The following is a 13,057-nucleotide window of genomic DNA, read 5'->3' as shown; positions in this document are numbered from 1 at the left end:
GACGCTGCACTTCCAGCGGCACCTAATCTTGGGGGGGGGTGTGTGTGGTTTATATCAAGCGCACCGGGAGACGGGTGCGCACGGGGTAACGCTGTTAACTTTGTAGTGAGACAAACACGTGTGTGTGTGTGTGTGTGTGTGTGTGTGTGTGTGTGTGTGTGTTAGCGAGAACTGGAGGGAAAAGAAAGAAAAGAAAGAGCAGGGAGCTGTAGGCCGAGATGTCCTACTTCTAACTGGTTCATTGGGAGGCAAAAGCTTTCTTGCAAGCGCAGTCGTCACCCGCGCCGCGCTGGGGACCAGCCGAGCAAGGCGCGGGGATCTCCAAGGGGCCTCCAGCCTCCCGAGCCCTGAGGTGGCCCCCAGAAGGCGACACTGTCCCCGACAGCTGTGGAGAGGTCAGGACTGTGGTTTCCTTTCCCCGAGACCCCGATCTTGCCATCCGGAGGGGGCGAGCTCAGTCTGCCTTCTGGGCGGGGGGCGGAAAGCGGCCTTCTATCAGCGCGACCTCTGGTCCCCACGCCCTCCCACCGCCCTATCTCCTCCCCGCAACCCCATTCATTTTTCCTAAGCAGCTTCCAGTTCGGGCTCAAAACCCAACTCCAAGCCCACCCGAGCTCATCACGGAGCTGAAGGGGGCGGCCGGGGTCGGAGCAGGGCCCCCGAGGGGCGTCGTACCGAGGTAGCGGCCGCGAGGGGCGCCGTGTCCCGCCGGGGCCGGCCTCGGATGAGCCCGGCGGCCGCGAGCAGCCCCCCGGAGCCGCGCAGCATCCGCGTCTACTGTGACGGTGGAAGCCACGCCCGCTCGGGAGCTGGGGGCTGTCCTAGCGCCCCCCCTACCTTTCCCCCGCCCGCCCCCTGCTCCCGGCGCCGGCCCCCGGCCCGCCCCCGGCTCGGCTCGCGGCAGGCGCTGGGTGCCTGGGCTGGCGCGCTCTCCCGGGCGCGCACACACATACACACACACACACACATCCACGCACGCACGCCCAGAGCCGCTGTCTCCGCGCCGGGCCCTCGTCCCCCTCGCCCATGCAGACGGACAGAGCGCCGGAAGATGGCTGACGACTCCACGGGGCACCGAGGATGCAGCCCGGCGGCGGCGTTGGCGGCGGGAGCGGCGGCGGGAGCGGCAGAAGCAGCGGCGGCGGCAGCGGCAGCGTTGGGGGCAGCGGCGGCGTTGGCGGCGGCGGCGGCGGGAGCCGGAGTGGCGGCGGCGGCGGCATCCCCGAGACCCCTCGAGCTACCTTTCCCTCTGACAGCCACTGACGTTCTCCGCCGCTAGAAGAGACCGCGCTTCTCCGGAGCCTGCCTCCCCTCCTCCCCCGCCCAGCCCCGCGCCCAACCCCGGCCCCGGCCCCGCCAGCACCGCTACCTCCGCCAGCACCGCCACCATCAGCACCACCTCCACCACCGCCACCACCACCACCGCCACCGCCGGCGGCGGCAGCAGCCATTTCATCTCCACCGAAACCAGACACAAAAACATGGCAGAAATGGAGAAAGAAGGGAGACCTCCGGAAAATAAAAGGAGCAGGAAACCGGCTCACCCAGTGAAAAGGGAGATCAATGAGGAAATGAAGGTATTTTTTGGACTTCGGGGCCAGAGAGCTCGAGCTCTTTCTCCCGCCCGCTCCCTTCGGGCTGTTGTATGGATTTTTTTGTGGGGGGGGGAGGGGGTGTAAGAGGAGCGCTTGTCAGTTTCCGTAGGATGCCCTGAACGACTCAGCTCCTCCTCCAGGTGCAAAACAGAGGCCAACTGTCGGGCTGCATCCCGGAGATGTCTGCCTCGGATTTGATGGGGGTGGGGGTGGGGGACGACCGGGAAACCACAGACTCTTTAACCTTATAAACCCCAGGTTGGGACGGGCGCGTTTCAGGGAGGAGGGGACCCGGAGCCCAAGTTGAGGGTGGGTATGGTGAAGAGGCTTTCCTGGTCGGTGGGGTAGTTTTTTTTCCCCTCTTCTTCGGCAGCCATCCCCGGATCCCTCCAAAGTTAGGAAGCCGCCGAGCCAAAGGTATCCCGGGAGCGCTCGATTCCACCCCTCTCTCCCTAGTTCATCTCCCGGTTCCTCCGTACCGCTTCCTAGTACCCTGCTGCATCGGCGTAAAGGGGCTGTCAGTGCCGTGGCGAGTTGTGGCCCGAGCGACGCAGGTCTAGGTACCGTTTTTGACGGCCGGTTCGTCTCGCCCGCCCCTGCTCGCTCCTCTCACTAGGTTGCCTCCGCCTCCCTCTCAGCCTTTGCATGCTTCACTTCCCAGTTTAAGCAGACCCGGGCAAGCCCTGCTGAAAAGATAGCTGTCTGAGGGGCCGCCTTCGCAGAGCGCCTGCCCATTGTTCGGAAAGGCCGGCTCGGAGTCCTGTTGGCGAGGCCGGGCTCCCCGCCAGGCCAGCGGTGCTCCAGAGGTGGCGAGCGCGGCAGCCTGGCGCTCCAGCTGTTCGCGTTGGAGTGATTGCACAAGAGCCCCGCTCAGCTCCGGACCCCCCTCGTCCCCCTTCACCCCCACCAACTTATTTTCCATGAAGTTGCAGCTTTTGCCCGGTGAGGGTTTTGTTTTGTGTTGATTTCACGAGTTTCTCTTGATTTTTATTTTTAATGTTTATTTGTAATTTTTGTCTTTCTGTGAGTTACAAGCAAGTAGATTTCAGGGAGGACTTTGGTTTTCATTCTGCAGCCCTCTTGGTGTTCCCCATCTTCTGCATAGAGTCCTTAACACTGCCCACTGACTTGGTCAGGTTGGTTTAGTTGGTATTTAAAAGATAAACGAGGAAAATGGCAAGCCACTAAGTAAAATCTATTGCAGTTTGACATCGTCTTGATTAGAACAAGCATATTCTAGAGAGTGCCTTGAAAGGGGCCCATGGATAATAAATACTATATATATTATATAGTACCTAGGTGTGTATGGTTAGCATTCCTTTCTTTCAGAAAATGTCTGTAGCAACATTTTGGAATAAGAGTTTTGATTTCTGGGTGAGGAACTTAGCACCTGGAAGCGTGCAGTGCAGCTTCAGTCCAAGAAAGAGTTGAGGAAGATTTGCCTTAGAAATCAGTGCCATTCCTTGTGATGGAAACCACCAGTGATTCCATTGATAGTTTTTTGTTGTTGTTGTTGTTGTTGTTGTTTAAAGATACTGGTAGGAGTTGTCCTCCCATGGAGGCTGGAATTCAGACAGTTTAGGATAACCATTCTTCCTCACTCACCCTTCCCTCCTGTCCTGCATTTCCAGATTACTCTTCTGTTTCATTTTAAATTGGTCTTGGAGGAAAAGGAGGGAGGTGAAGCCACCAAGAAATCACAGTGTGCACTGGCCCTTTAAAACACTCTGCCTAATGTGATCTATATGGATGGCAGCTTTTAAGTTTCATAGGTTCTAGGATTACAAATTAGCTAATTTTAATCAAAACATGTGAAATGTTATCCCGGCTGGATATAAAGGCTGACTGTGCTCGATGCTTGGGGCTCGCGTTGTTGACTTTGGCTGCAGGGGCACTCCGTGGTTTGGGAGATAGTTGTCCTTCTACAGTATAACAGATGTTTGTCTGAACTGGTGAGGAAGAAACAAAAACAACATTGTGTGAAGGGGAAAAATTACACAATTTTTAGCCAGTGCTGCAGGACTAAGTATGGAATTAACCTTCATGCACAGAATTTCCTCTTTTTAAAATGTTATGTTTCTTCCAAATCACCACCTACTATTTGAAGTTTTAATCCTTGTCATTTCAGTACAGAGTAGCATTAAATAAGAAGTTTTAGGCAGCAAATAGTTCAATTGCCTGAAGGATCCATATTTTTCCCCTTGTTTGGAACAATGCGTAAGAGACCCCAAGTCAAAATCTTCGGTCAGGTCAGTGCACAGCACGCCAGTGAGTGATGAAATCCCATTTCTAGAGCAGTTCTTCAGTATGCATTCTTCTAATATAATAGCGCCCAAAGTTCTCATTTTTAAAGTGATTTCTCAAAGTCAAAAGGTGGGTTATCTTGAACTCATCAATATTTTCTGCTTTTAATATTAATAACCACATGCATAAAGCCCCTCCCCAAACCTCCTGGTATTACTACCTCTCCATTTCCCCAAGCCTAAATTGTGGAGTAACTCAACAAGTTGATTGCCCTGTGTAAAAATATGTGTAACAAAATGTCACCGAGAACACAATGTGGCCTTGTGCAGCTTCATATCGGTTCCGCTGGAGCTGCCTGGCTGTGTTTGCCTTCATCTGAACAGCTTTCATCTGGACCAGCGTAAACTAAGCTCTGGTAAGTAATCACTGCCCGGCAGAAAGAAAGGAATGTATACAGCTAGCCCGGCCTAAGCTGTAAAAACGGAAACCTGAGCCCCCACCGGGGATCACGTATCAAGGCTTGAAGGTAGGGGAAATGAAAGGGGGAAAGAGGAGAGAGCGAATGCAAAAGTCAGCCTGGGAAGTGAGGATCAGGAGGAGGCCCCCCTTAGGGAGAGTTGGCTCAGGGATTAGGGAATTTTATCGTGGTGTACAGTGACCTACTCAGGTTTCAACACTGCTGGGATCAAGTTGCTTCTCTGTGAGCTGAAAGAAAAAGGACTGGTGTGTATGTGATTTTTTTTTTCCCCTTGGGGTAATAGAAAGGACATTGGTACAAGTGTCTATTTTAAGTACAGCAAATGCAGGGCACTGAAAATGAGCACCCAAACTGCCTCATCATAGAGACTTCAAGATTTCCTAACTGAGATAGTCACACATTTATTTAAAAATGGACGGAGAAGACAAACTGGCAGAGGTTTAGCTGACACCAGTAATGTCATTGGAGATTGCCTTCATGTGGCTAGAAGCTAATGTTGGTTGCTGTTTCACTAGATCAGATATTGAGTTACATTTTCCTTATCACTGGTATAATGTACATGGCAGTTGTAACAAATTTAAATTTGATACAATATAATTTTGTGTGTGAAAAGTACATGACTTGGCATAGCTTGCCTTTAGTGTCCTCTAGTGAAAATATCTTCAAGTAGAAATGTTTGTCTCATTATGATCTTTACTATGTTTCGTTATCTTTCCTTTCCCTCACTTCATCCTGGTTTTTCTTAATTAAAAAGACTTGTTACATTACTGTGCTTACAATCAGTCTGCCTTGTTTAGTTAGTGACCAATAGAGGGAATTTTAAACAATCAGATGGCAATTCAATTTATATGTTGAGTACTTTCGGTTTCTAAAGTGAATATTGTGATGATTGTATTAATGTAATATGCCTTCAATATATTGTTAGCTCACATGAATCATAATAAGTGGCCCTTAGGAGGAAATTTGACATATGGAAGTGTTAATTTGTTTCAGGAGTTCATCCAGAACATAATATAGAAACTAGATGTAATATTGGATGTGTAAATGTAAATATATGAGTAAGTGTAAATATAGTTGCACTTAAGAGTATATATTTTATATGCAGAGATCTTGGTGAGCATGAACATGATTAGTGACTAGCAAACAGTAATACAGCTCAAAAAAGTCTAAGCTATGAGTAGAGATAATGAGTCAGATTTTCATCTTCTAAAACTTTGACAAAACCAATGTGATTAGATCATGCACTCTGCCCTGGAAACTTTCCTAAACAAACCAAAATTAATGCATTTACAATGTTTGGCTTCCTTATCAATTGCTCAGCTACAGGATAAGCTGTGTTAAATGTCTTAGGTTCTTTGCTGAAGAAGTTCTCTGTCTATAAATATTCTTAATAAGTAATTTGTACCTAAAATTATGCTTCAGTCCTAATGTTAGAGTCAGGCACATCTGTTAGAGTTTAGTAGTAAACCCACCATAAGATTTTCTAGTTTAGTTTCTGATGGTCTCCATTTGGCATTAAAAATGACCTGTGTCAATTGCATAGACGATAAAGCAAGTTGCAGAGTTGAGCTTGTGAGTGTGGTGATTTAAATAGCTTGTCATAAAATAAAACAGTGATATCACAATGTGGATTGGAAAAGTCAGCATGTTTAAGGTTGAAACCAGCTCATTACTAAAACAGGTATATTTTAAGTTTTGCTCCTGAAACTCCATCCTGATGTCAGAAACAGTAAGTCTCAGGAACCTAGGAAGTGGGCTTGGGACCAGATCTCACTGTGACATTCACAAATTATGGCAGACCTCCCTGGCTAAGAAGTGGTCTGGGGTGTGCTGTGCGGCAGGGCTGGGAACTTATGTCAGATGGGACGTGGTCCTGGCCCCTTGGGAGCTGGTATAGGATGTTCCCTAGCCCACTGGCCTTGTCCTCTGCATTGCTCTCAGTTGTCCTGCTCAAGGCTGTAGTCTCAACCCATAAGAGAAGTTCCTGGGAGGGCAGAGAGAGCTATGAATCCTGCTCTGTTCAAACCTGGAATTTTCTGAAGAGTCTCTTTCTCCATCTGTGAACCTGTGAGGATGATGTGTGGTAGAGGAAGACTCTCTAAGCCTTACACAGCTCACAGGTTCCAGAGAGGAGGAAATGGAAAGGAACCACTCCACTTCCTCCCGAATCTGAAATAAACATTTGAACTAGAAGAAAATGAGTCTGACAGACTCATTCCCTTCTGCGTTTCCTGCCTCTGTGCTTGCCAAGCACTGCTCTGAGAAGCCAAGCTCTACTCTCCTTGTGTGAAAGACAGACTCATAGAAACCAAGAGGTAACAGAGTTTTTAAAGGAAAGTCAAAAAACAGGGCCTCAAAAAGGGCAAATACCAGTGAATACACACTACAAGTGACTGTTTGAAAATGGAGAGTTCAGGGAAATAGACTATCTTGCTAGGGTGACCAGACTTTTTATATCTTCTAAGGAAGTATTCTTTTTATTGAGTCTTTATACTTTTTCTTTTGAAAAATTATTAGAAGTAGTAGAAGGTGGATCCTTTAAAAATCTCTGAAGTCTGAAACTTCCTTTTGCGGAATGGGAAGTCAGCCACATTTACACTCTTAAGCTAATAAGATTATTGAATATTTTCCTAAAAGAAAAGAGATATTCCAGGGTAGAATAGAAAAAAAAAAGCAACTTTGTTTTTGATGGTGCCAATTGAAACATGTAAACAAACATGAAAGCCTGAGGTGGGTGAAATTTGCTGAATGCATATTTTTGAATCTGTAAACTGATGGGTGTTAATATCTCCTATATAACTAAACGTCTGTGGAATTCCTGCTTTAAAGCCAGTGGCTTTGGCATGGACAGGAAAACAATGTCACAAGTCTTGGTGATTTTGAAGCCAGTGCTGCAGCTGTGATAGGACACAGCTGCCCACAGCTGCACACCTGCTATGCCCGCCAAAGTGTTAGCCCAAGGGCTGGCCTCCACAATTTCACACATTTGTTTGACCTTTTTAGGACATTTGATGTCCTGGCTACAGATTAAAACATGGGGACATCATTGTCTACTCCATGTCACAACAAGACAGTGAAGCAATGTAGATTTTTACATGTGGAAACACACACATTTTGGTTTCATGTGACAATTATACAACCTTCCCATTGAGACTGTGTCAGTAAGAGAGCAAGACTTTCTCCTCAGGCCTGCTCCAGGTCGGAGCTGGACTTTAGTGTTCTGATGCATCGCCTGCCCTTAGAACCGTGTTATAATCCTTGGGTTGTGGCTGAGAACAATGCTGCAAAGTGACCCAAATGGAGCTCAGTGACCTTCTTCAAAGGATTTCAGGCCAAGAATCTGTGTGTGGTTCAGGGCCAAACAACAGGGTCAATGGGTGCAGTCTGCATACAGAGTATGAGTCTGGCATCTCTTCATGACATCATGTGAATGATTCTCTAATGAGACGTCTGTGGGAGTGGCTTTTCCTTAAGATGCCTTCTGATCCTGTGAAGTCATAAGCGTGGAGGCACTTTGTAGTCTGTAGACATTTCTTTTCCACCACTTAAATTTTAGCTCCTTCTTGGTAAAACCTTTAAAATGAAACTGATCCATTAGATCTGTGTTAAGAGAGATGACTTCAAGTTGAACCAACTTGAATTCCCAACAGTCTGAGAGTGCTTGTTAACATTGGATGTTACTATTTTTTTTTTTTAAACTTTCAGATCTGGGGGATAGATAGAGCTAGAAACTGATTTCTAATTAAGTTTAATTCTTACTTCCTACAGAAGAAATTTCCTCTCTTCTGCAGCTTCCTCCCCCGAGCCCTTTCAGTTCAGTTCAGTTCAGTTGCTTAGTCATGTCCGACTCTTTGTGACCCCATGAACTGCAGCACGCCAGGCTTCCCTGTCCATCACCAACTCCCAGAGCTTACTCAAACTCATGTCCATCAAGTCGGTGATGCCATCTAACCATCTCATCCTCTGTCATCCCCAACCCTTTAAAAATCTTAATTAGGGAGTCGAATGATGCTTAATAGAAATCTACTTTACAACTCAGTCAGAACGCATGGAGGTGAAAAGAGAGATAAAATATTTTCCAAAAATAACCATCATTCTATTATTCATAACCTTAACTGGCAGAGATACTAGCATTTCTTTCCCTGCCTTGTAAATTGTTCAGGACTGGGGGTTTCCTTTTCCTTTGCAAATATTTCTCATATGCTCTACTTTCTTGGATAATGTGTGTCAGAATGTTTTAAAGTTAAGTAATGTAATTGATGGATCCTTTTTACTGTCATTAAGACTATGAATATGACGGACATGGTTGTCTGTGGGAAGACCATGTGTTAATTTTTAATTAAAACTATTTTTTTATTTTTATAAAATAATTCATAGGCATGACAGCAATAGCAGAATAAGCAATACAAATAGCAAAAAAAGAAAAACAAAGGCTATAATTTTCCCACCCAGACACAATTACTGTCAACATTTTGATGTATTCTTTCCATGTTCTTTTTAATGTATGATACATTTTTTTAAAAATGGTCTTATAGTGTACTAACCTTCCTTTTTGAACTTAATATAGTGTTAACAGTTTTCCATGGCAGTAAAAATTTATCCACAGAATATTTTAGTGGCAAAATAGTATTCCATTTTGGTGATTTTATGACTAAGCTATATTTATTTAACCAAATTCTGATTGTATTTAGTTTATTTCTAAGAAAACAACACTGAACATGCATTGTTTTGCACATATTTCCTTAGAATAGTTTATACCTAGAAATAAATAAAATTGCTGAATCAAAGGGTGTGTAAATTCTTCAACTTTTATTGCATACAGTCAAGTTACCTTTTTTAAAAAATGAATCAACTTGAATTCCTAATAGTTTGAGGATGTTCATTAACATTAGATGTTATAATTTTTTAAACTTTCACACATTTTTAAGAATCATGTGTCCTGAATTTTGTTTCTATATTTACACATTAGAAAAATATGGAAAAATCATATTTCATATTTACACATTTTAAAAAATATTTGTGGATGTATCCACATGTATCCACATTTATTGATTAGCTCCTAAGTGCTGGGCATTGTGCTGGATGAGGCATAAAATGAAATAAAAAGTTTCTGCCCTCGTATAACTTACAGTGTGTTTGGGATGGAGGATATATTTTACTAGCACTGGAAAGGGATATAGGACTTGGAGTGAAATGGAAATTATATTTGTGAGAAGAGGGAGAATGTGGCTTTTCTCTCATTTGAATGAATGATTGGGAGCTTTCCGAAAACTTTCTGCTCTCTTGGGTAGGATACCAAGTTGAAAACAAATCGACATTCAGTTATGTAAGGCCTGAGATGAAAGAAATCAGTGATGCCCACCCTATATTTTAAAGTTGGATTGGTATGTTCAAAATAAAATCATTAGTCCTCTTTGAAGACCTTGATGTACTTTCGTTTTAGAGGTATTTTGAGATTTTTGTAATTAACTGTGATTTTCAAAATGACTTGAAGTCAAGTCTTCATTGTTTACCTGGTAAAATGTTCAGTTAAAAACCATATAGATTGAACTTTGACATGCATACAGTATTTCTAGTTGAGTAAGGAGAATGTCTAATGAATGTCCTGGGAATTAAATTCCAACAAAAGTAAATTTTGCCAGGGTAGAAAGAACTCAGAGGAATGAGGAAAAGTAAACTTTCCCATCTTTCTACTATTTATTATTTCCACCTTTTCTTTTTAATTCTAGGGAAAGATCATGCTTTCAGACTAAATGTTAGAATTTTCTTCTTTCTTTAGAAACCCTGGAGATGAGAGAGAGGGATCTGAAAGGGAGAAGAGTATGGGGATAAAGTATTAAAAGTGCAAAGCCATTAGAGTCAGATGTGATGTCAAAAAGTTGTCAAATGAGAAGATTAACTTTTAATTGTGAATTTTAAGAACACTATTCCAACAGTACAGATAATTAAGGAGAGTAGAGATCAATGACCAAATCAGAAAACAAGTTTACCATAAGTAGATATGTCCTGGTTGGAAAGCTCTTTGTATGTGAAATTGACATCCTGTAATATGATTTCTTTGCAGTCCTTTGTTGGACCAAGGAAGTAGTTATTTTGGAGTTGCTGACACATTGGACTGAACAGAATTTATAGTAGAAAGAGTCCTGGTATAAGAATCAGATCTGTAATTTTGTTCTGACTTTACTAGGTGATCTCTCACGCCTGCCGTTTACCTTCTGTATGTTCCAATTTTCTGTTGTAAAATGAGGATGTCACAGAGGTTCACCAGAAGTTTACTGTGGAAACCAAACACCTAACTCGCAGGGTTGTTGAAAGGAACAAGAGAGTTAAAGGATGTGGAAACACTGTCAAGTGCTATAAGAGTGTTAGACATTATCATTGTAATTATAGTGACCTATTTTCCAAACCCAAATTGGACCACATGGTATGAGAGAGGATTTTTGTGTCACTTCCAAGGGCGAGAGGCAGTCTGCAAAATGTGTTTTGGGTGCCAGAATATTGAAATTCTGGCACTTTTGATGGTGTATGGGAACAATGATAAAATATTTGAGATAGTGGCTGTTCAGTGAAATTTATGATGTGTGATCACTGTAATTATGATATTTCTTTGTGAAATGTATTTTATATCATGTGTAAGTAGTTCTTTGATTTCACAGAATCTTAGCGCTGGAAGGGACGTTGAGAGACTGTACTTGAGTTTCCTGCTGTTAAGTCTCCATGAGAAATTCTGGATGAAGATTTTGGGGGAAACCAACTTTACAATTTCTATCAGTACAGTAGCCTGACCTTTTATTGAACATCCTTACCTCAAAAATCTCTCTGCACTTAACTCTTATCACCTTAATTTTCTGGTAGAAAAACTTGAAAACCCTTATGGACCATAAACATTAAACTCACTTATCAGAATATGTTATGTTTCTTGGATGGTTACTGCAAAAATCCATTTCATTTCCTTTGGTTTAGCACCATAATGAGCCCACGTGATGTCTAGCATCAAATTCTAAGTTTTAATTCTAAATCAAGTTAAAAATTATTTATTCCTTGGGATTCTTCAGTTTCTTAGTGTAGTATAGTATATAAGACAGAGGTAATACCTCTGTATAGGTAATACCTTCATGTAGTATAAATACAAGAAACCTTGGTGTTTGTTTTCTCTTTTATCTTGTTCCTTTTTTATGAAAGGTGTGAGATTTGTGGCTCAAGGCTTTATAAGCCTTTTGTTTTCTGCTTTTGTAATCATATATCTAAACATTAAGGTGTTTCTTTTTATTTTCAGTGATAAGAAAGGAAATGCTTAAGAGTTTATTTTCACTGACATTTATAGTAACTCGAAAATCATGAAATAGATCTTGTTCATATTGATTGTTCCGTGAGGCCTCTGAGTTTTCAGCACAAACCATAAACTGAGTGATGCAGTTAAGGTGCCCAAATAACACAAATTTGGTATCAATAATCCAGTTGCAATGTCAGTTTTTACCCAAATGTTTGAAACTTCTGGATCCCATCCTTGGGATTGGTTCTGGAAGGCTGAATGGATTTGCAGCTGGACTGAAACAAACAAATCTGTATCCTTGACTGGGAGGTTGCTCCATGAATGATGCATCTGTAGCTTCTGTGTCACTTCAGAGGTTAGACACAACCAGCGAGAGGCGCCCAGGATACAAATGGCCTAGAAAATTAGATATGGTGGCCAGCAGTTATCTTTTTGGCTCATTTCTCTTAGAGAGTCAGGCAGACAGTATACATTACCAGTCGGATGGCTTGAACTTGGCTTTTAACACTGTTGGGGATTGTGGGGGTTTTGTTGTTGGTTTTTTTTTTTTTTTTTAATCAATATTTTTTGGCAAGACTTTTTTTTTTTTTTTGCTGTGCTACACAGCATGTGGGAGTTTAGTTTCTGGACCAGGGATCAAACCCGCACCCTCTGCATTGGAAGCACGGAGTCTTAACCACTGGACCACCAGGGAGGTCCCTGGTTTGTTTTTTAATGCAAGGTATAATCGTTATCCTTGAGGTCTCTGCTGCCAGAGCCCTGATGGAAGACCTCTATTTGTGAGCCTAGGATGGTCATTCTCCAGTCAGGCACTCAGCTCAGTGAAAGAAATTGAGAGCTAGGGAAGACTGACACCTCATTCAATTAGGAATGTCTTTTGATGGAGTAGTGCAGTGTTTAGCTGAATCCTCCTCAGTGGTATTCCAGAAGTTGCTGAGCTTATTATACATATCGATCATATCATCTTTGCACATTCATGAAAGGAATGTCTATTTAATGTGGACATGACCAGCCATCAGAGAGAATAAATGCCTCACTAAAGCTTGATATGGCTGACTGTTGGCCTTGTGGATGGTAACACTGAATCAATCTGTCTAGATTTTTAAAAAATTGCTTGTGCATTATACCATCACAGATTGACCCATTTGGAGCTCTGAGCTCAAGTGAGTACTAAAGCAAAAAGAAAAAAGTCTAGCATCATGTAGGTGGTTTGAAATGCCAGGGGTTTGTGTGTGTGTGTCTGCGTGTGTGTGTGTGTGTGTGGAATAGTGTAATATCCTTTCTTTTTTATGCAACTCTGCTGAAATCTAAAGTGAAATTCAAAAGAACATGGAACTTGCATGTTGAGGCTGTGCACATGGTGGTTGAGCCTGGGTGCTTTGTTTCAGGTATAAACTATACATCCCAGTGTAATTCAGAAATGACAACTTCTAGGGAGAATGAGAAAAGATTCTTTGAGTCATAGAG

The 13,057-nt window shown here is 43.3% G+C and overlaps 1 protein-coding gene across 2 annotated transcripts in view; it reads left to right on the top strand.

Annotated features, from left to right (window-relative positions):
- The window catches only part of SOBP (sine oculis binding protein homolog), a 169,181-nt gene continuing 157,018 nt past the window's right edge, over positions 895–13,057 (top strand). For both annotated transcript variants that reach the window (XM_013966453.2, XM_013966454.2), the window contains exon 1: positions 895–1,577. In XM_013966453.2, the coding sequence (XP_013821907.2) occupies positions 1,482–1,577 (96 nt within the window). In that variant the 5' untranslated portion in view covers positions 895–1,481. The remainder of the gene's footprint in view (positions 1,578–13,057) is intronic.

The sequence above is a fragment of the Capra hircus genome, chromosome 9, assembly GCF_001704415.2.
Source record: "Capra hircus breed San Clemente chromosome 9, ASM170441v1, whole genome shotgun sequence".
In the NCBI taxonomy this organism is placed as follows: domain Eukaryota; kingdom Metazoa; phylum Chordata; class Mammalia; order Artiodactyla; family Bovidae; genus Capra; species Capra hircus.
This window is presented reverse-complemented; position numbering and strand designations above follow the sequence as displayed.